The following is a 21,177-nucleotide window of genomic DNA, read 5'->3' as shown; positions in this document are numbered from 1 at the left end:
CTGCTGTTGTGAACTTAGAGCAAGGCCACATTACCTGGCCGGGAAAAACATTCACGCGACAGCGGCTGAGCCTCCATCTCATGTACTATCTGCTTCAATTTGCCTTCTGTTGTCAGTGAATATGGATTATTGGCCAGCACTACCTCCTCCTTGGATGAAGTCCCCCCCCCCCATCTATAAGGTTGATCACAGTGTCTGCAAGGTGGCGCAACGCCTCGTCAGGCCTTGGCAATAGGGCCCAACGAGGGTAGGCAGAGTTGTGATCGCCTTGCCATGACAACAGGGACGGGCGTGTCTCTGATATGACATCACACAGCTGCTCATCATCTGTGTAGACTTTAGTCCCGTGACACCAAAAAGATGTTGGCATTCTTTGCGGGGCTGTCAAAAAGAGACACCCCAAAGCTTGGGAAACCCGCCACCGCTTTCCAACAGTGCGCACCGCCAATTATACTACACCTTAAGACCGTAAGGTTCGTAGCATGGAAGCCTGTGTCAACTTGGAGAGAATCTCAGAGATGGAGATCCTCCGTCAGGTCATCCAAGAGGTGGCCGCCCAAAACCAAAGAGATATGGAGACCCTCCGCCAGGAAGTGCAGAACGCCGTTGGCCAAACGCATCGAGATGCCAAGACGGTCCGCCAGGAAGCCAGGACCCTTCGCCAGGAGGTGCAGAAAGCTCTGGGCCCCAACTTGGCAGACGCGGACGCCCTACGCCAGGAGATCCGCGAGCAGACCCAGAGGGACATGGATACCCTCCGTCAAGAAGTGCTCAACATGTTGCAAAGAGACATGAAGGTTGTCCGCCAGGAGTCCAAGAGGCTCCGCCAGGAAGCGCAAAGTGTGGCCACCATGCGCCAGGAGTGGGAGGAGGTCCGCAACAACCTGTGCTCGCTGTCGGACAGGCTGAAGGCTGTGGCTGAGCATTCCGGCGCCAACGTCGGGGCCCCCAAAGCGATCCCCTGGTCGTCGGCCAGGAGGAAGCTCCGAGATACCTGCTGGGGGATCTCGCTGCCGCTGGCCATGACGCTGTGTGCCGTGTTTGGCTTTGGGATCGGCATCACCCTGTCCTAGGACACCTGTCTGTGACTGCGCTTTGAGCAAGATAAATGTTTAAAAAAAAAAAACCACCCCAAAAATTAACTTTGTGATTTTGTGAAACTACTGACACACCCACTACAGTTTCTATAAATGCATTTCTTGAAAACTCGTTTTGAAGACTTTTTTTTGAAGACAGGTGAGCCATGTAATTCGGAGAGCACGTGAAAAAAAAAACATTTTAAACATTTAAACTCAAGTATTAGATATCGTACTAAAACAACGAACTCATCATTTATCTTATTTTGTAATCATTTCCATTCCTTTTCTATAGCGCTTACCGTCATTAGGCTTGCGGCCGAGATGGGACTTACGGATTCCAGAACAACGGTGGGGTTCGCTGTGCCGGTGTTACGGCGCATGGTGACAAACAGAGTGGTCGCCAACGTCAGGGCACATTGACTGGTCATAAGGCACATAAATACTCACACTAGACTGATGGAGAGGTAAAATTACGACACATGGAGACAACGGACTAGTGACCAATGTCAAGGCACACGAGTGTTCCCACTCATGAACTCTACAAATGACGCTCTAATACGCAGCTGATACACTGCCATTAGATGGCGGCAGCAACAACACAAAATTCCGGCACCTTAGTATTTTAGATTGGTATATTGAGCGCTCACTGTACCACTATGTATGCTGCCGGACGAGATCGGATCCAGTGAAGAGCATCTTGGCGGGTCCGGTGCTGCTTGACAATGTTTTATGTCATTGATCATTTATTCAACAATGTCGTGTCTCCATTCCACGATTTATGTCATTGCATTGTGTTCATCTCAGCTTCCGATCATCCACTAGAAGAGAAGAAGACCCTGTTGGTGTTGTCGAAGATCCTGCTGGAAAGCTCCAAGGGGTCCTCCTCCCTTGCTGCGGCCATCACCTCCAGAACTTGTCTGTACGAGACAACTCAATGGGTCAAATCGCGGCAACGAGTCACATAACGTCCACGTCGCAAGTAAGTCTCAAGTCTTGACCTTCAACTTTCAGCCTTTGTAATGGTCCCGACAAAGTCTCTGTGTGCGTTTAGTGCAGGGGTGTTAAACACGGCCCGCGGGCCGGAACCGGCCCCCAATGAGGTTCGATCCGGCCCGCAGGACCATTTAAAAGTGAAGAAAATGCATTAAGGACACAGAATGAATATTTTAAATAACATGTAATTTGTGGCTTATCCAGTAGGGGGCATGCTGTTTTGATCACAGTAGAAGACAACATTGTTTTGATCAGGGAAGAAAACAGCAGTCTCAGTCTGTCACCGAGATAGACCCAATGCAGCAAATGATATGAAAGCGCCAATCAATGCTTCTTGAGACCAAAACAAAGGAAAGACATGATATTTTGGTGATTCATAGCACAGTATGGTTTCATGTTAACTCATTCAGTACCAGCCAATTCTGGATCAAGCCAGAAAAGACGTTTAAAAACATCTTTGGGAGTGAATGAGTTAATGGTTCGGCCCACTTGACATCTACCGTGTCCGTATGTGGCCAACAATGTGAAATGAGTTTGACAGCCCTGGTTTAGTGCTTCTCCAAGACTTATTAGTATGAACGTGTGCTACACACTAGCATTTTCGCTGTAGAAACAGAAAATAATGTGAAAATGCCATGGAGAAGTCAATGTATTCAAGTAACACGAGTTTAGACAGTGGCAACGCAAGATGGCCGCTGCTGGCTTGACTTCTCACGGTGGTGAGTAAGGCGGCATTAGCGGTACAGATTATGATGTACGTCTGTGAAGCCGAGTTGAGCTTTTGGCTAGTTTAGCCACGCCAGCCCCAAATCCTAAATTTACCAACTTAAGTGTTGGAACCCAAGTCACGTGCTGAGTCGCCCACCCGCAGCCCCATACTCACATGATGTGACAGGGCTCGTTCCTGTCCTTCAGACAGTGCCCCGCCTCCCATTTCTTCTTTGTGGGGAAGGTGGTCTTGATGTATTTGAAGCCGGCGTGTGTGCTCTTGATGCCACACCACGGAGCATCTGGCGGCCATTGAAACCACGTCAAACCAAGATGTCCGCAACAACGTCCGCTCCACTCAGGACAACTCACCGGTTTCTATCATCAGTCGCTCGGTGGGAATGCGCTTCACTGCTTCGATGTTGGCCTCGCTTTTCAGGGAACTGAAATGGAAGATCTTGTTAGCAGCATGTGGTCTTTTGGACCACGATTTGGCTTCCTTATACTGTACAACAACAAAGTGGTCGGCAGTATATGATGAGGGCAAATACTGAACAAATGATTCAATTACAGTCACCCGTGCATGTGTTTTCTAAAAGCACGTGGCTCGTTGCAGACATGCCTCCTGGCTCTCACCATCCGTTGATCCCGATGTAGAGGTCCAGCTCAATAAGGGCGTCGGCCTCCTCCGCGGTCCCATCGAACGAGTGGACCTGATGAAGGGATTTGAAGGTGAACAGCGAGCAAATCCAAAGGTTTGATTGCAACTCAACTCACCTCAACTGTATTTATATTTCACTTTAGAACAACCATCGCCGCATAGAAAGTGCTGGACATGGAGCAAAAAAATCTATCTACATACAACATTTAAAACAAATTAGTAACATAAAAACTAAACAGCATCTCATGCTGAGTCAAAAGCCAAAGAATTGAACTACAAAACGTACAGGGAGCCAGTGAAGGGTCGCCAGAGTAAGAGTTGTGTGCTCCCTCTTAGTAGTACTAGTCAAGAGCAGCAGCATTTTGGACCAACTGGAGATGCTTGATGGAGGATTCAGTTTTCTTTTCATTGAAATTCAAGATAGTCAGTGCCACACATGTCGCCCTTGAAGAAACATTCACTCACCACGCCTCCTACGCATCGGTCTCGATTCTTCCTCATGATGTCTGCAACCCAAGAAGGCGGTCAGATCGTGCGAGACGTAACTGGAGCGGACCTTGTGACTCACCCACAAAGTCCTGATGGGAGTTGCGGCAGTGGAGGAACATGGGAAGCTTGCTCTCCTCAGCCAGATCAAACTGCATCTCAAAGTATCTGTGACACATGACAGACAAACAGTATAAGAAATATGGGGGTGAGGGGGGACATGTCCTGCACTTACTTGAGTTGCGTCTCTTTGGGGCAAAATTCCAACCGGTCAAAATCTACAAAAACAACAAACTCAATTCAAGCCATTGACCAAACGTTTGCTGACAAACTTGTGGCCACCGACTTGCCTAGTCCGCACTCTCCAATGGCGACCACCTTGGTTCGGTTGTCCGCCGCCAGACGCTGGAGGCGGGCCAGATACTCGGAAGGGCCGGCGCCCTCCTCGAATTGGCCGCAGCGGGTTGGATGGCAACCCACCGTGCAATAGAAGCTGTCTGCGCTCGGCCCAGGAAAAAAAAATCACTCTAAGTAACCCCCCCCCCCCCTAAAAAAGTCTGCGGCAGTCCCCACGCTTACCTCTGCTGTGGGCCAGTTTGACGGCCTCCTCGCTGTCCTCCAGGCTTCCTCCGGTGATCACAAACTGCACAGACACAGACACACTATCGCATTTACTCAGTGGTTACATTTCACGAGTCGTTTATTTTATCTGAGCATTGCATTATCAAGATTCCGCTAAACGTCTTGTTCCCATGACAACTGACCGGAGAAAGACACATGATGTGTCATGTTTATGGCCTTCAACTGTTGGTTGTGCCCACACAAAGTGGCTGGTGCGGCTCCAGGTTTGGTCACGTTCGGATTACCGGTAGTGTCAATTCTTGAGACACCCCTATTCTCAAATCTGAGATGATGATAGCGCCGTGTTAACAGCAGACAATGCTGCTTTACCTGCTATGGCCGTGCTGCTGCTCGGAACTGTGTCGTCCCTGGCCTGGCTGCCCTCATCGCGCCAGATGAGATCTGTTAATTTTGTGCATTTGGCCCCATCCTCGATTAAGGTTTTTTTGGTTTGTTTTTTGGACTCTGCTTATCTGCGCCACACATATCCTTTTATGGTGGTTTCTGTTTTTTAAGCATCTTTGCAATTGCAAATGTCCTCTACCCTGGGTCAACTGTGGCAACTTCAAAAAAAAAAAAGTTTGACCACAAGAGCACCCATGGGTTTAGAAAACCCACCAACCCTACGTCATCTATGCCACCGCCGAGCGAGAAGCGCATCACCTTTTGGACGCCCACGTCGACGGCTCTGTCGATGACATCACGGAAGTCATCTGCGGGAACAGAACGCGGCATCAAGTGGAAGCCATGCTTTCGACGTGACGGACGGGGGAAAACGCTCTCACCTTGGTGCTTGCGCTTGCCTCTGTAGAGCCCATGGAACACAGGGTCTGTCAGGTTCACGCCAATGTCTGATTTTTGGACACAAAATTATAACATAGGGGCATTATCTGGTTTGAAAATAAGTCATTTATTTACGGTAGGGCTGCAACTAACTGTTGTTTCAATAATCAATATGTTTTTTTAAAATTCAATGACTACTGAAAGAAACAAATACATTTATTTACATCCTTTTATTCCAAAAACAGAACTTCTCAAACTGATGGTGCACAAAATGTCCAAATAATATAAATAGATTCAGATTTATTTATTTATGTCCGTTTTACTGCAATTTAATTGGCAATACGTTTGCATTGGTTCAGTATTTAAGTGCATTTTCTTCCCTAAAAATAAAAACGCAGAGTTGTTCAAACTGGTTCCCAGTATTACTATATCGACTCCTTCGGAATAAAACCTCTGACTTGTTTTTAACCCATATAACACATGTAACTACTACATTACTGCATTTTCACGTTAGTCATGATGGTTGAAACTACTTGGAATTATGTTTTCTGGCACTTGGTGTAAAAGGTTGCACAACCACTAGATTAGAGCATCATTATTTAACTAAATCTACTTGAGATCTCTCCTTGCGAAAAGTAAATGCTAAGTTTCAATCAAGCTAGTTTATTTTGAAACCATGTAGTACGTGCCATTGGAGCGGAGACTTGGCATTAGCTCAGGCCCGATAAATGACTTCAAACATAATCACAATGTAGAGGGTTTTTTTAAAATTCATAAAATGATGATTAACACGTGCCTTACCGATTAATTTGTGCCGGGCCATTATTGACAGAGTTGAACGAATCCTGCTTGGGAAGAACACACATGCAGCGTTCATCCGGAGTGTCATTTGACATTACCTTAAGTCTCACAAAAGAGGTGCTCAATTTACTGAAATGGCCACCACAATTATCTCAAGTATTGTACAGTACAAATAAAAGTATGTATTTCTGTGTTTGAGCACATATCAGAGGATGTACAGTACTTTCGTTTCCACTTTCTTTTCTTTCAGGCCTCATGGCTCAGGTGGTAGAGTGAGTGTCCCCCAACTTTATCCCCCCAGCCCTTGTGACCATGTTGAAGTGTATTTGAGCAAGATACCGCCAAATTGCTCCGATTTCTACATCGTCAGTAAATAAATTAGGACACAGTGTTAAGGCGCTTTGAGTATCTTTTAGGTAGAAAGAGAAGAGAATAGAATTCAAAGCCACATTTACTAATGTCTATTTTCCCCCCAGTATCTATACTTCTACTTCCTGTAAATGCACAACAACGTTATTAATGGGACATTAATGATATTTAAAAAAAACTAGAATGAGTGAAAAACTGAAACGGCCTTGTCTAGTCAGGATTGTAGAAAAAACTAATAAAAACATAGCCCAACTTGAAAATGGCCTTTTTCCATACGTGTGCTTTTACTTCAACTTTGACTTCCTTTCTAACTTTACACTTTTTCACCAAAATTGTATTTATTCTTGACGGTTTATTACATAACAGTCATTGTGATTGGATGTGAATGCCGCGAGTTTAAACAAAAATATAAAATAAACAAATAAACCAATAAACCACACACACACACACACAAAAACTAAGTTTCAAACGAAAAAGTGACAATAAAACGTTATTAGAGAACTGGCAAAACAAACCGAATTAGAATAAGGCACTCAAAACGTGCGTGTTTGTTTCCAGGATTACGGTGAAAACGTGTGACGTCTCCCGATCCGAGTATGCTTTGCGCGGCGCTCGACTGGAAGGTGACATTAAAGGAAGGCAAAGCGAACGGCAAGCTAGCTAGTCAGCAGGAGGATGGCCGCGGCCTACCTCAGCCACCAGCAGAAAGTGCTGCGACTCTACAAGAAGTCGCTGCGCCATCTCGAGTCGTGGTGCATCTTTCGGTGAGACACACTGAGAAATATTTTCACGACGATACGGGGCCAAGCTAACCGCTGAGCTAACAGCTGAGCTAACGGCTAGCCAGGATTGAGAGCGCCCCCTCTAAAGAGGTCAATTTCACTTGAACGCGCTTGTTCTTGATTAATGTGCCTGTTTTGGTCCTTAGGGCCACTGAAACTCTTGGCGGACGATGTTCGTATCAAAATATGAACAACGAATAAAGTTGAACGGAATTTGTATCATAAGTTGAGAAAATTCAATTTGAAATCAAAGATAACGTGAACTGTAAGACGAACTGTGAGTAGTCAGTAATAGTTTTATTCATTCAGTCTTGATGGTTTGAATCCCATCAAACCTTGTTATCATTGGAATGAACTCGGTTCCTTCCTCAAAATGGTTTCGTTTAATGTCGAGCATCAAATTTTTTACTCATTGTACACAAGGCCACTTAAAGTTTTTAACCTTTACTGGAAACCTATTTAATGTAAAAAAAAGACAAATCTAGTTCTTAGTACCTAAATAAAAAAAAAATTGACTGGGGTGTTGAAAAAAATCTCAGCAAAAAAAAAAAACAATCTGGAAAAAAGTTGTGATGCTTTAACGTAAATCCTAATGTGAGTGAAAAATGAACTCTCATAAGAAGTCGTGTGCCCAGTGACAAAAGTTATGTATGGCAAAAAGTTGAGCGTCTGAGCAAAAACAGAACAGACAAAAAAGGTCATGTGTGATGTTTAACTCATTCACTCCCAAAGACATATTTGTCTTTTCACACTCCACACGTTCAACCCCAGATACTTTTTTTTTTCATTTTTTCCAAGACTTAGGATTTTAAAAAAATGGGTCTAGAATTGGCTGGTAATGAATGAGTAAAAAAAAGCCTTTAAAAATCTGTATTGCAGTATTATGTTGCTTTCCACAAATTTGCAACTTTCTTCAATTCAATGTTGTTTTCATTCAAACTATGCAATTTTATTAAAAAGGGGGAAAAAGCCTTATTGTGTACATATAGTATGAAATGCCATAGCCGGGCTAGCAAAAATTAGAATTGATGTTATCGGAAGCCCGAAAAAGCAAAATGGTTGTTGTCTATGTGTGTGCGACTTCAGGGATAAGTATCGCTTCTACGCGTGCCTACTGCGCGCCCGCTTCGATGCCAACAAAAGCGAGAAGGACATGGTGAAGGCTACCAGAATGCTGAAGGCTGGCGAGGAGGAGTTCTGGGACAGGCAGCATCCGCAGCCCTACATCTTCCCCGACTCGCCCGGCGGGACCTCCTACGAGCGCTACGAGTGCTACAAGGTCACTGCGCCCTTTTTAACACGCTTGTTCACTCTGTTGCCCCAAAGAAACACCCCCACTCTCCTAAATGACACGTGTGATGGAATGAAAAGGTCGGGACATTTTCAAACTTTTTGAGGAGTTCTCACAGATAACGAGTACCGATACCGCGAGTACTTTTCACAGATCCAATTTCAACAAACACTATGACAGATAATTGTGATTTTCTTTCTTTCTGATGATTGGCTGACAGTTTTGTTTTCTTGGTGGGCAATTCCTATACCTTCTTCTAAGTGACTACCAATTAACTCATGGAATATACATCATACTGTATATTGAGCACGTACCTCATGTTTTGCACTCTCCTAAGCAAATCCCTGAAATATTTCGTTTAGCCAACTTGTAATGCTCAAAATCATAATTCAGACATTTTCGTAGCCAAGTCTTTTTTTTGGGGGGTGAACAATGTTTGTTACTGCCCTCCGGTGGATCGTGTTGGAACAACATCCATATTGCCAATATGGTCTCAGTTTATTTGATCAGCATTTGGAAATGATTTGATTTGTTTGTGGATAGCAAATGGCGAAATGTGTTTGAATATCGCATTTTGTGGCGGCAGCTGCCCGAGTGGGTCCTGGAGCACTGGCACCCGTCGGAGAAGGCCGCCTACCCCGATTACTTCGCCAAGAGGGAGCAATGGAAGAAGTTGAGGGCGCTCAGCTGGGATAAAGAGGTGAGCCCCTGTCTTGCGCTTTCGTGTCACTGCCTCGATGAGACGGTACGCTGGCCAACCGCAAATACTCTTTCCATAAAAGGCAACCAATTGCAAGCAAATCATTTACTGTAACTAAATGCAGGTTGAGCATTACATATGAGGGAATTCTCACCTGTCAATGAAAGGAACCTCTAAAAAAGCAGGTACCCCTGTAGATGAGAGCCAATGAAAATTGCTAGCGCGTCAGCTAAGTTTGACATCCCCAAATGAAGAAAGGCACTCCGAATCGCAATCCCAGAATAAAAGGCCCAGTCAGATTGGTTTCCAACTGCCGAGCGCAAAGAAACCAGATGCTAATGCTAGCCGTCTGCCAGTGGCGACGTTTGCTCCCACAGAAGGCAGAGCACACGCGTGGCCATTGAAAATAAGTCATTGCTTGCTCCAATCATTGTCATGAGGTGAAGTTATTTTTGCCAAATGCTGAAACCTGTGATATCAATACAGTGCATACATCCTCATTTTTGTGACGCCGATGAATAGAACGCAGCAACACTGCACAGCTTGCTGCTTCCGAGTCAGTCCATTATCATTTTTTTGGAGGCGATTCGTTATCCCCCATGACCCAAGCAAAGGAAACTCGGTCCAGAGCCAAAAAGCACGGGAAAAAAAAAACCTTCCCGCCCCCGCTGTGACTTTGCAGGTGGCTCAGCTGCAGGCCGAGACTCCGGCCGATGGGCCCAAGTTGGAAGCCCTCCCCCCAGCCCGCAAGGAGGACGACCTGCCGCCTCTGTGGTGGCAGTACGTCACCCGCCCCAGGGAACGCCCCACATAACCGCCCCACCTGCTATTAACTTGACATCCAGAAGAACAATTGACTTTGGACGGCAGAGAAGACCACCTGCACGACTTATTACCTGTCTTCAATACCCCTTAATAAACGTGAGAAATAAAAATGGTGTCTGTCTTGTTTTTGACACAGCCAATGTGTCTTCTGCACATGTCACAATATTTTTTTTGTCCACTGTCATAAATGCAAAGCTTTTTAAACCATAAAATAAAAACGAAACCCCTCACAAATACATAGGTGTCAAGAACCACAAACCAAATCAACAGAACAGAACCAAGTCCACATTAGAGCGTTATAAAGCAAATAAACGAACAAATCTGGAAAGATGTAAAGAAACCAAGTCAACAACCAAAACTACAACTCTGTCAAAAACTGATATAGTGTCAAGAATGTCTCAAAAACTGAGGCCAGTTCCAAATCTAGAATCATGTCAAAAATTATTCACTACCAAGTCAAGAACCGTTTCAAGGATAAAGTCACAACGCGACTCGATAACCATGTCAAAGACTCTGGGGGGGGGGACAAATTGAGAAAATGCCTAAAGCACAGGTGTCAAACTCAAGGCCCGGGGGCCAGATCTGGCCCGCCATGTCATTTTAAGTGGCTCGGGAAGGCAAATCGTGTGTGTCAACTTCCATGACTCTTGCTCAAATCTGCACCGAAATGTTAAGTTTTAAATTGCATGTGTGATAAATAACATTGGGATTTTGCAAACAATTTATTTTACGCTGTTTACACTCACTTGGACAATAATTGAACAAACACTTATTTCAAAACTAGTTATCCATCAATTAGATTTGTGTACAAGTAATAATACGGTGTGAAGATTAAACATTTATTTGGGTTTCACTGTCGTAACGGCCCTCTGAAGGGAAGACGCAACTCCCAAAGTGGCCTGCGACAAAAATGAGTTTGACACTGCTAAAGAAACAAAAACCAGCACTGAGTCAAGAAAATGATCCAAAACTGTTGTCTACCAAAATAGTAACCCATGAAAAAAACAACCAACCCAAAACCCATGTTTAAAAAAAACCCCACACAGTTAGAAGGAGAATGGCTTTGGGAAGTCACGTGATCTTGCATCCTGCCATAATTCATCTAAACACCACCTCAGTTCACCTTGTGATGTCATCCAAACTCGGTCCACAATGATGATTTGCACCTAGTGGACCGGAATAGTTCCCTGCCCCAAATTGTTTTTTTTTTTTTTGCCAGTCAGCAGGGGGAAGTGAAGGATTCCAAAAGCAGCGACTGCTACAATGAACTGGTAGTCACCTAATGTTAGGGTACATCGTAACAAACAACAGAGCGTTCGCGGAATCAATTGGCTGCGTTCGCAATCATTCATCGTCCCCGACTGTCAATCATGATACGGACGTGTTGATGCAGCGCTTGTTTCGGGATTTCTAAATCACTCAGAAAATGCTTCTTCTTCCATCGTCAAAACTTTTTGGGACACTTGTCATCTTTGCTGAGCGACTTAGTTCTTTCTGTCCTCTTCACACTCCCAGATGCCTTTCTCTTCTTTAGCTTTTAGAAGCCCCTAATGAGATTGGACGTCCCCGGATATCCCATTAGATGGTGATTAAGCGGGCTCAGCTCGTTAGCGCGAACAAACCCACACATTCGCAGAGATTTAGGACCCTCTGAATAACCGCCGGCAAATATTTTTCATCCTGTTTTGTCTGACTGTGGAAGGGGATGCTCTGTACTGGTCGCCAGCCAATGACAGAGGAGACGATGTAACCATTGCGCCGATCCCAAAAGGATGCATATTAGCTTCATTCCAGACCAATCCTTCATCGATGGCAATGTCAAATCTTGTTTGTCAATTATCAAAATATGCCCTGACATCATGTGGCGACCAGTCAATATTTGACTGTCTCCACCCTGAGATTGACTGTCCATTGTCTACATATGCCGTAACATTGACAGACGACCGGGCAGTTTGTTTGCTTCCTGACAATTGATTAACGACCAGTCAATTGTTGGTCTGTATGGACTCTGACATTGTTTGGCGACCCATCCTGGGCGTCCCCAGCCTCTCACCCAGAGTCAGATGGTATCGGCTTCAGCTCTCCCTTTTTTTTTTTGCATTCTGGTCCCCTCGTTTTTTTTTCTTCCCGCCATTGTCTTGCACTTTCCCCGGCGACCCATCCTCTCCCATTCGTCCACTTCCTCGACTCCTCTCATTGGGCAACCTGATAACCTGATTTTCTCCCCAATCGGTTTAGCCTCCTCGCCACGCTCGCTCGCTCGCTCGCTCGCTCACTCGCTCTGGCTGGCTCCCCTTCTCTCTATTTCCATCTTTGAGCTTTATCCCTTCATCTCTGATCTCCTTCATCCGCCGCAATCCTCATCGGCGCCAGGAGAGCGGAGGAGGACTTGCGCACCGGCGACCAGTCAGTGGGGGGAGCGCCTCAGAGAGCAGCAGCAGCAGCAGCAGCAGTAGCAGCACCTTGGGATTGTGACGTGCCCACTAAAGGAACGGACGTGTGAAAGACAGGTGAGCGTCCGTCCATTTGGGATTTGGGACTTGCTGCCGGTGAGAAGTTATGCGCAGTTTGGGCCTTTTGATGCTTGCGGGGTTCTTCTAATGTATCATCTGCCATGTTAGCTGGCGTGCAAATTTGTCGGGAAAGAAAAACATAGGTGGTCAAACTTCATGCCCGTGCTAGTAGTCCATTAATTTGTTACGTCTAAATCATAATCCAATGACATGATGAAACATTTTTGCGGTTTCACTTTCATAAACCCACCGAGGGAAGGCGTTAACTCCAAAGTGGCCCGTAACAAAAATGAGTTTGACACCCCTGCTTTAGATTCTGCGATCTGTTTTGCACTGAGATTCGACAATCTCCTCAGTGGCTTTCTGTCTTTCATTCCAGTACGGAAAAAGTATTTTTCCCCCCCATTTTCAATTTTTAGGCATCGTCTCGTAGACGACATTTCCTCAGTTGTCTTGCCTCCTGATCCCACCCAGAGGTAAAGAGCAGCCGGTAATTGGATGACGGGAGATTTGAGCTCTCAAGCTTCCCGTAAAAGATCTCCTGAGGGATTTCGCCCAGGCACCCTCATCTTTTTCGGCGCGCTGCCCCGCTCGTATCTTCCAAACGGCGGCTGGTTTTGGTCGCCCTTAGCCCCCAAGCCCTCCGGAATTCACGCTCCATGATAGGATGCTGATTAGCATTAGCAATAAGCTAATAAACTCGCCGTGCACGTAAAATGAGTTGAACTCATTTACTCCCAAAGACTATTGTGTATGTTTTACGTATCATTCAAATCTGCAAAAAGACCTACTCGCGTAGTAATTAACTCATTCAGTCCCAAAGACGTTTTTAAACGTCTTTTCAGACTTGGTCTAGAATTGGCTGGTACTGAATGAGTCCGGCTCCTGTTGCCCGATTTAAATAAAGTAAAACAAGCTCAAACCTTTTTGTAAAAAGGTTGGCTTTGTTTTTCTCGGTCCTCAAGAGCACAAAACGGTTCTGATTGTCACTATATGTTATGGCAAAGCTTGAAACCAGATTCTTTTGAGATCGGACACAGACATGGCTGTCATCTGTTGCAATGTCATGACACCAAGCTTCCTGGTCAGCCTCCTTCGCAGGCGCTTGCTTGTCGTCAGACCATTAACAGCATTAGGCGGGATTACGTCCCATCGCGTCCGTGTCTAATCTTTCACATTCAAAGGTGTTCTGGGTCAGAGCATCTAGGCCACGGCTGAAGGGATCTTTGGACAGTCTTGTACTGGAATGGGCCTAAACGAATGTTAGCATTGTGACTGACGTTGGGGACTTGAGTCATTGGGACTTTGCCGCTCTTTGGATGAGGTGTGACTTGATTTATCGCAAAAGAAACTTGAGACTCAATTTGCATGTGCAAGTTTAAGACTCGATTTGGGACATGATTATCAATTGACCCGTCTCAAGATGAAGACCCGATACTGACGACTGCAGGTAAGACTGCATTACGGTCACTTGGCCTGACTTTGCCTAAGACAAAATGATGCGAACTCATTTGAGACTTGGACTGAGTTGACTTTTCTTAGGAATTGACTTGCGCAAGACAACATGACTTGGAACTTTTTGGAAACCTGAAACTTACTTGAGTCTTGCACATGTATCTTTTTTTTTATCTCCCATGCAGCGTTAACAGATTTATTTTGAAATCCAACCTTGGTCTCCTCTTTCATATGTGGATACAAAGTCTGCAGTATGAACGGTCATCCATACATGTCCGGCCTACCGAATTATCCCGAATATAGGACGCTGTTTTTTTGCATTGGGGGTCGTCTTATATTCGGGGTCTAGACATTATGACGCTAGATGGCGCCATATATCATTGAAGCGAATGCTGAACTTGACTCCCCAGGCCAAAGCGAACCCCTGTCACGAAGAATAAAAATAAAAATAGCCGTAGCACGAAGAAGAAAAATAAAAAATCGCAGCAAGAAAAAAAAGAGAAGAAAATTATAGAAGAGATAACAGAAAATGGAGAAATGTCGCGACAATCTGTAGAAAAGTGGGTCGAAGATCGGACAGGTTAACCGGCAGCTGAGGAGAAGTTATGGTGTAAACTTCAAGATGCTTTTTCTCTCAAATATATTGTTATAATCATTTGTTTCAGATGTACTGTAATTATTTTATGTATAAAAATAAATTTGATGTTCAAAAAGTCTTTTTTCAAACTTGAGTCTTGAAAAAGGGGGCCGTCTTATAATCAGGGCCGTCTTATATTCGGACCAATACGGTATATCCCATCAAAAGCCTGATGTGCGCTCCATGCGGGTGGGAGGGCGACCACTGAGAATAATCGTCCCTGGATCTACATTGTCTTGAGTAACAGTGTTGACTTGACATTTGACTTGGATTTAGAAAAAAAAAATCTGAACTAGGCTTCATTCCCTGCAGTGTGGACCGAGCCTTAATTTCCTTCTGCTTTGGGTCATTTCAGACTTGATCCTATTTCTGTTCTCAATTCAAGTGACCGTCCCAATGCAATCTCACCTAAAGTATCTTGTATTCACATTAAAAAAAAAAAAAAAAAAGATTAGTCAATCCAACATTTCGGTCTTTGTTTGCAGTTTCATTACAGTTTCCTGTCGCCATGGCAGCCGAGAAAGCTGAGATGGATGCGTTGAAAAAGGAGTGCGACGGGCTCCGGGCCAAAATTGAGGTGAGAGAGTACCGAGATCCCCCCCTCCCCTCCCTCCAAAAAAGAAACAAAACTGACAGCTGCGACAAATTGGCAAAACTCTTGCGGACCAGGCGGCGCGCAAGGCTGTCAACGACACGACCATGACATCGGCGGCGGGCAGCGTGGCCTCGGTGGGTCGCATTCAGCTCAAGCAGAGGAAAACGCTTAAAGGTCACCTGGCCAAAATCTATGCCATGCACTGGTCAGCTGACTCCAGGTGAGTGACGCTGACAGGCGCCCCGAGAAAAGTCCACACAGCGAGCGAGTGCGACCTTGACTTATCTAGTAAGTGGCCTGGATGGAGCAGTTTTTGCACTTTTGTGTGCCCGACAGGCAAATGGTGAGCGCGTCGCAGGATGGCAAACTTCTGGTGTGGGACACTTTCACAGGGAACAAGGTGAGTCGCAAACACAAAGACCTGACTAACAACTTGTCAGAACTTTCTTCGATGATTACCGTATTGCCCCGAATATAAGACAGTTTTTTGCATTGAAATAAGACAATAATATAATAAAATAATACAATAAAAAATTGGGGGTCGTCTTATATTCGGGGGCTAGACATTATACCCATTCACGACGCTAGATGGCGCCAGATATCATTGAAGCGAATCCTGAACTTGACTCCCCAGGCCAAAAATAAAAATAGCGGTAGCACGAGGAAGAAAAACAAAAAATAGCGGTAATAAAGAAAAGAGAAGAAAATAATAAAAGAGATAAGAGAAAATGGAGAAACGTAGCGAAAATCTGGAGAAAAGTGGGTCGAAGGTCGGCCAGGTTAACCGGCAGCTGAGGAGAAGTTGTCATTTACATTTCAAAAACCAGAAGCCATTCATTTACGAATGTGATTGCTCTTTAGATTTGAATGAGGCAAAATAACATGCTTTTCCTCTCAAATATATTGTTAGAATCATTTGTAATGTAATTATTTTCTGTATAAAAATTAATTTGGTGTTCAAAAAGTCGTATTTCACACTTGAGTCTTGAAAAACGAGGGGGTGGTCTTATAATCAGGGCCGTCTTATATTTGGGCCAAAGAATCAGAATCAGATTTCTTGGCCATGGAGGCAAGAAACACACAAGGAATTTACTTCCCGGATACAACCCGTTCAGAGGAAACGTCTTTGGGAGTGAATGAGTTAATAGCTCCTGTTTGATTTTCTAACTTTCTTGCTGCTTTATGACTCAAGCAATATTTGACTCACTCAATATTTGAGCAACTTTGGTCACTCTTTGTCCTGTCAACGGTTTTGGGCAAATCATCGGTCTGACTCAGGGATCCATTTTTGGAAACCGGTCTGGGCTCCAGCATTTCATACCGAACGGAATTCATTTCTTGCTCTGATCTTATTGATTCCAAAAACAGCGCTACTCGTCATGATGGCCTCTGATGAACGGACTCTCCTCATTTGTCGAGAAAGAGACTTTAAATTTTTTGGGAGGCGGCGCCATCGGAACGGCCGGCAGGCAGTGTAATCTTGTATTTGCTCTTCCAGCTGGTGGCCGTCCCGCTCAAGTCGGCCTGGGTGATGAGCGTGGCCTTTGCGCCCTCCGGAAACCTGGTGGCCAGCGGGGGTCTGGACAACATGTGCACAGTCTACAACATCAAGGCGGCCAGTCCCAAGACCCTGCGGGAACTGGACGCGCACACAGGTGACAAACGACACTTGACGGCACGAACGCGTGAGCCAGCCACTCCTAAGTTTTTGGATTTTACAGAGAAACCTTTGAATACGTGTGATTATCCCGTCTCGATTCTGCATTGACACCTTAAGCATCTTTGAACATAAACAACGGACTGCCCGCTATCAGGGTCAAAATAGAATGGATTTATTATTATTTTATTTTTTTTAATCGCAGTTACTTTTTATTTTGCTTTGGCTGTTCTTAATTAAATTCAATTCATGTCATTTGTTTTTCGCGCAATTTTTGGTTTTTTTCCAGATCCGTTGTTTGAATTGTGTTTTTTAGTTTTAGTTTCCGTATTAGTTGTAGTTTTTTTTTTTAATGGAGTATTTATTCATTTTGTGCATGCAACACTTTGTTGTTTTTTTTTCTTCGCTACCCCCCCCCCCCCCCGCCCTCCAATTTTGCTGCTGTAGACTGCAAATTTCTCCAATTTCTTATATGTTGAGTGCAAGGGTAAAAAAAAAACAATTAAAATAAGTATATAAATTAAAAATGGTGTACTGTAAAAAAACAAACTACAATTCTCAAGTGAGCGTTTGACTTTGCTTCGTCTGTATTAAATAAATACAGAATTGTTTAAAGTCAACCCAGAAAGATCCTGTATGATTGCTATCAACTGACGAAGATGAAAACGTACATTTACACGAGTTATTTTTTTTGTTTGTTTTTAAAAAAACATTTCCACTTTTATTCAATTGTGTGAATGAAAAGATTTTTTTCCCCCAATTTTACATTTAGTTATTTCGTTAGTTTTCGCGAACTATACTAACCGTGGTCGTTAGTTATTTGCACATAAACAATGGAACGGTCTCCCCAACAAGCTAACCAAGCACTTTTGGTCGCCAAGGCTACCTGTCCTGCTGCCGCTTCCTGAGTGACACGGAGATCCTCACGGCCTCCGGCGACACCACCTGGTCAGCTCGCACACGTTCCAGCACGCCGACCTCTGCCACCTCGTAACTTCCCGTCTTGCTTTTTTGCCTCTGCCCGCCCCGCCAGCTGCCTGTGGGACCTGGAGACGGGCAAGCAGAAAGTGGTGTTCACCAACCACATCGGCGACTGCATGTCTCTGGCGCTGTCCCCGGACATGAACTTGTTCATCTCGGGTGCCTGCGACTCGCTGGCCAAGCTTTGGGACGTCCGGGAAGGCGTCTGCAAGCAGACCTTCATCGGACACACGAGCGACATCAACGCCATCGCTGTGAGAATGAGCGAGCCCTCGCCACAATTCAATATTGCAACCGGAGGGACCTACAAAAATTTCCACGGGCCTTGACCACAGCGATCATGTTGGAAAAAAAAATAATAATAATAATCTGGCGCGTCACAGATCCCTCCTGGTGTATTGCTACATCATTGCATTTCAATTTGTCGACATCCTCTAGCTTGACGCTAACATAACACACACACACATACAAAAAAAGGGAATTAGCATCATTATTCTAATCTTAAACCTTTGGAAAATGCTCCTATGACGCACGTGGAGCCGCAATGCATACAAACGGCACGTGACAGTACTCCGCGACCAATCATTTGCCATCATGTACCACCCCGCCTGCAGTTCTTCCAGAGCGGCAACGCCGTCATCACGGGCTCGGACGACTGCACCTGCAAGATGTACGACCTGCGCGCCGACCAGGAAGTGATCGGCTACCAGGACAGCAGCCTGAATGCCGGCGTCACGTCCCTGGCGCTCTCCAATTCGGGTCGCCTGATCTTCGCCGGCTACGATGACTTCAATTGCCACATTTGGGATTCTCTCAAGGGAGAGAAAGTCGGTGAGTCCAGTGGTAACAAGGCCAGACGGTAGTCCGGGTGCGTTTGCACAAGTCCATAAACGTTCCATTACAAACTCCATCCTGCACTTCTGAAAAATTCTGCGGCCGAGGAATAACGACCAATCTCGACGATTGATTTGACATCGCGCCGCCCCGTCTTCTGTTTCTGCTTGGCTGTTATTTTTCAAATAGTGGCTGGGAAAAAAAATGGTGGGTTTGTGATTGGCTTTTGCTTTTTCTCTGGTCTCTCCACGCAGGCGTCCTGTCCGGACACGACAACCGCGTGAGCTGCACCGGCGTTCCTGAGGATGGGATGGGCGTCTGCACGGGATCGTGGGACAGTTTCCTCAAACTCTGGAACTGAGAGCCTCCGGGCCGGGAGAACCGTCGGGAGATGGAAGAGAAAACAACTCCCCCCCCAAAAACACACACACACACACACACACACACACACAAACAGAAGGATTCATGTTGTTTTCAAGAGGTTTCATCACGTACGTCCTCTCTCTCGCTCTCTTGTCTGGTCCTCATCCAACTATGCAAAATCAAACGAAGATGGTCAGGAAGGTAGCAAGATGGCCACCAAGCATCCGCCAGCAATGAAGACATGATTAAAAGTCTAGCGTGCACTACACTACACTCCAAATGTTTTTAAACACATTAAAATGATTTGACAATTTAAAAAAAAAAAGAAAAAAGAAGAAGAAATGATTGCTAATGAACAAAGTGTAGGAATGCAGATGTGTTTTTATGGTGACAGGTCACTAGACCTGCACTTGTATGTATATAGTATGTACTAGATGCTTTTATTTCTAATTGATTGTCATCATTCCCTGTTTGTTTGTTTTCCGGAGTGCACGTGAAGAAGTCATCCTGGAGGCCCCTCCCCCTCCTCACTTGACTGTGCAGATCCATATGTTGATTGATAAATTTGACATAAAATGTACGCAGATGATCGAAGGCTCAAGTTGGGCCTGCTGTAAACCACCCGTAACTGCATTTTCTAGTACTTTGACCCGTCCGTGCGCAGGTCTTCTGTAAAAACAAACTTTCTAATAAATGTAGAATTCTGCATGAATGGCAGCCTATGTGTGCGTGTGTGTCAACAAAAGAGAAAGGTCGCTCCGATTGGCAAAAGTCAAAAGCCGGAAACACGTCTGCTCAATTGGATTGAGTCACTCCCGTCAGCAGCTCTGAGCATGTGCATTTTGTTTGCTTCTTGTTGCACATGTTCCAAATGCGCCACAAATTAGGGCCGTGACAGGAGAAACCACATAGGAGTTTGTGGCACTTCCTGGAGGCTGTTCAAAATTTTAAAAAAATGTTGAGCTCAAAATTGCACAAGCCCGCCTGCCTGCCAAAACAGAAATTACCAACCACTAGGAGCGCCGGAGAGGCTTCCACGCGCCAATCACAGGCCGGGGGGCGGGACATATGGAGAAGGTGGAAAGATAAAAAAGAATGTGGACGTAATCAGGTAATGAGACAGTCCGGAGCCGCATTTCTGTTGCTCCGTACGTCTCGCTTTTCCAAAATAATGAACAGCGACCACCAATGTTAGTAGCATAAAGACATGTTTATTTTTCAAGTGTTGTTTTAAAAAAAAGTGTACTCCTTTTGGCAAATGCAAATACCTGTAGTTTTGCACCTTTAGTGTAGTACCGCGTTGTGCCACAATATTTCAGGCAGCATTGAGCTCAACTGGAAGCGGCGTAGTACCAGTAAAGAAGAAGAGGCAGATGAAGTGTGTGCGTGTGTTCATTTAATTCATTCATTCATTCATTCTTCCGTACCGCTTGATCCTCACTAGGGTCGCGGGGGGTGCTGGAGCCCATCCCAGCCGTCTCCGGGCAGTAGGCGGGGGACACCCTGAATTGGTTGCCAGCCAATCGCAGGGCACACAGAAATGAACAACCATTCACACTCACACCTAGGGACAATTTAGAGTGTTCAATCAGCCTGCCACGCATGTTTTTGGAATGTGGGAGGAAACCGGAGCACCCGGAGAAAACCCACACAGGCCCGGGGAGAACATGCAAACTCCACACAGGGAGGCCGGAGCTGGAATCGAACCCGGTACCTCTGCACTGTGAAGCCGACGTGCTAACCACTGGACTACCGGGCCGCCCGTGTTCATTTCAAGCAACACTTTTTTGAACGCTTCGAATTACCCAAACATTGATGCTAATCCCCGGTAGCCCGCTGATGGCTTTTCTCGTTCTACGTTAACATTAAGCGAATGCAAGTGTATTGTTTGATAGTTTGATTGAATTTTTCTGACTCGCATCAATCCTCTTCTCTTTTTTTAAAAATGTCGGCTTAGTTCCAATAAACTTAAGGAGAAAGTGACAAACAGCAACCGTAAATGCTTTGCCTCTTATCTGGAGACTTTTGCTTTGAGTTTCCTCC

The 21,177-nt window shown here is 45.2% G+C and overlaps 3 protein-coding genes across 4 annotated transcripts; 2 read left to right on the top strand and 1 right to left on the bottom strand.

Moving 5' to 3' along the window:
- Positions 1 to 1,804: 1,804 nt before the first annotated feature.
- Positions 1,805 to 6,219, bottom strand: tatdn1 (TatD DNase domain containing 1). The gene is made up of 12 exons (XM_052071259.1): positions 6,133 to 6,219; positions 5,334 to 5,399; positions 5,212 to 5,261; positions 4,507 to 4,570; positions 4,278 to 4,424; positions 4,163 to 4,205; positions 4,010 to 4,095; positions 3,907 to 3,947; positions 3,417 to 3,493; positions 3,153 to 3,223; positions 2,956 to 3,082; positions 1,805 to 1,996 (listed from the first exon to the last, which is right to left on the bottom strand). The coding sequence occupies exons 1-12, from the start codon at positions 6,206 to 6,208 to the stop codon at positions 1,891 to 1,893; spliced, it is 954 nt and encodes a 317-aa protein (XP_051927219.1). The 5' UTR covers positions 6,209 to 6,219; the 3' UTR covers positions 1,805 to 1,890.
- Positions 6,220 to 7,088: 869 nt separating this feature from the next.
- On the top strand, positions 7,089 to 10,209 carry ndufb9 (NADH:ubiquinone oxidoreductase subunit B9). Its single transcript, XM_052071329.1, has 4 exons — positions 7,089 to 7,265; positions 8,370 to 8,562; positions 9,161 to 9,274; positions 9,957 to 10,209. Exons 1-4 carry the CDS (start codon positions 7,177 to 7,179, stop codon positions 10,086 to 10,088), a joined length of 528 nt encoding a protein of 175 aa, XP_051927289.1. The 5' UTR covers positions 7,089 to 7,176; the 3' UTR covers positions 10,089 to 10,209.
- A 2,162-nt stretch (positions 10,210 to 12,371) lies between these two features.
- gnb3b (guanine nucleotide binding protein (G protein), beta polypeptide 3b) lies at positions 12,372 to 19,846 on the top strand. 2 transcript variants are annotated; one of them, XM_052071243.1, is made up of 9 exons: positions 12,372 to 12,609; positions 15,190 to 15,281; positions 15,374 to 15,519; positions 15,636 to 15,699; positions 16,798 to 16,954; positions 17,838 to 17,904; positions 17,990 to 18,191; positions 18,552 to 18,768; positions 19,026 to 19,846. In XM_052071243.1, the coding sequence occupies exons 2-9, from the start codon at positions 15,213 to 15,215 to the stop codon at positions 19,130 to 19,132; spliced, it is 1,029 nt and encodes a 342-aa protein (XP_051927203.1). In that variant the 5' UTR covers positions 12,372 to 12,609; positions 15,190 to 15,212; the 3' UTR covers positions 19,133 to 19,846. The 2 variants fall into 2 exon arrangements, with proteins under 2 accessions (XP_051927203.1, XP_051927204.1); XM_052071244.1 differs by lacking the exon at positions 12,372 to 12,609 and adding an exon at positions 13,895 to 14,062.
- Positions 19,847 to 21,177: the final 1,331 nt, after the last annotated feature.

The sequence above is a fragment of the Hippocampus zosterae genome, chromosome 7 (genome assembly GCF_025434085.1).
Source record: "Hippocampus zosterae strain Florida chromosome 7, ASM2543408v3, whole genome shotgun sequence".
NCBI lineage: Eukaryota > Metazoa > Chordata > Actinopteri > Syngnathiformes > Syngnathidae > Hippocampus > Hippocampus zosterae.
Note: the sequence above shows the minus strand (reverse complement) of the source record. Positions and strands in the feature narration are given on the sequence as shown.

Excerpts from the sequence above, each read along its gene's own strand:
- tatdn1 (XM_052071259.1), bottom strand. The coding sequence starts at position 6,208 with ATGAACGCTGCATGTGTGTTCTTCCCAAGCAGGATTCGTTCAACTCTG. Across the intron at positions 5,400-6,132 it reads GGCCCGGCACAAATTAATCG|ACATTGGCGTGAACCTGACA; the intron begins GTAAGGCACGTG and ends TCCAAAAATCAG. Across the intron at positions 3,494-3,906 it reads ACCGATGCGTAGGAGGCGTG|GTCCACTCGTTCGATGGGAC; the intron begins GTGAGTGAATGT and ends TCCCTTCATCAG.
- ndufb9 (XM_052071329.1), top strand. The coding sequence starts at position 7,177 with ATGGCCGCGGCCTACCTCAGCCACCAGCAGAAAGTGCTGCGACTCTAC. Across the intron at positions 8,563-9,160 it reads AGCGCTACGAGTGCTACAAG|CTGCCCGAGTGGGTCCTGGA; the intron begins GTCACTGCGCCC and ends TTGTGGCGGCAG. Across the intron at positions 9,275-9,956 it reads CGCTCAGCTGGGATAAAGAG|GTGGCTCAGCTGCAGGCCGA; the intron begins GTGAGCCCCTGT and ends GTGACTTTGCAG.
- gnb3b (XM_052071243.1), top strand. The coding sequence starts at position 15,213 with ATGGCAGCCGAGAAAGCTGAGATGGATGCGTTGAAAAAGGAGTGCGAC. Across the intron at positions 16,955-17,837 it reads GGAACTGGACGCGCACACAG|GCTACCTGTCCTGCTGCCGC; the intron begins GTGACAAACGAC and ends TTGGTCGCCAAG. Across the intron at positions 18,769-19,025 it reads TCTCAAGGGAGAGAAAGTCG|GCGTCCTGTCCGGACACGAC; the intron begins GTGAGTCCAGTG and ends CTCTCCACGCAG.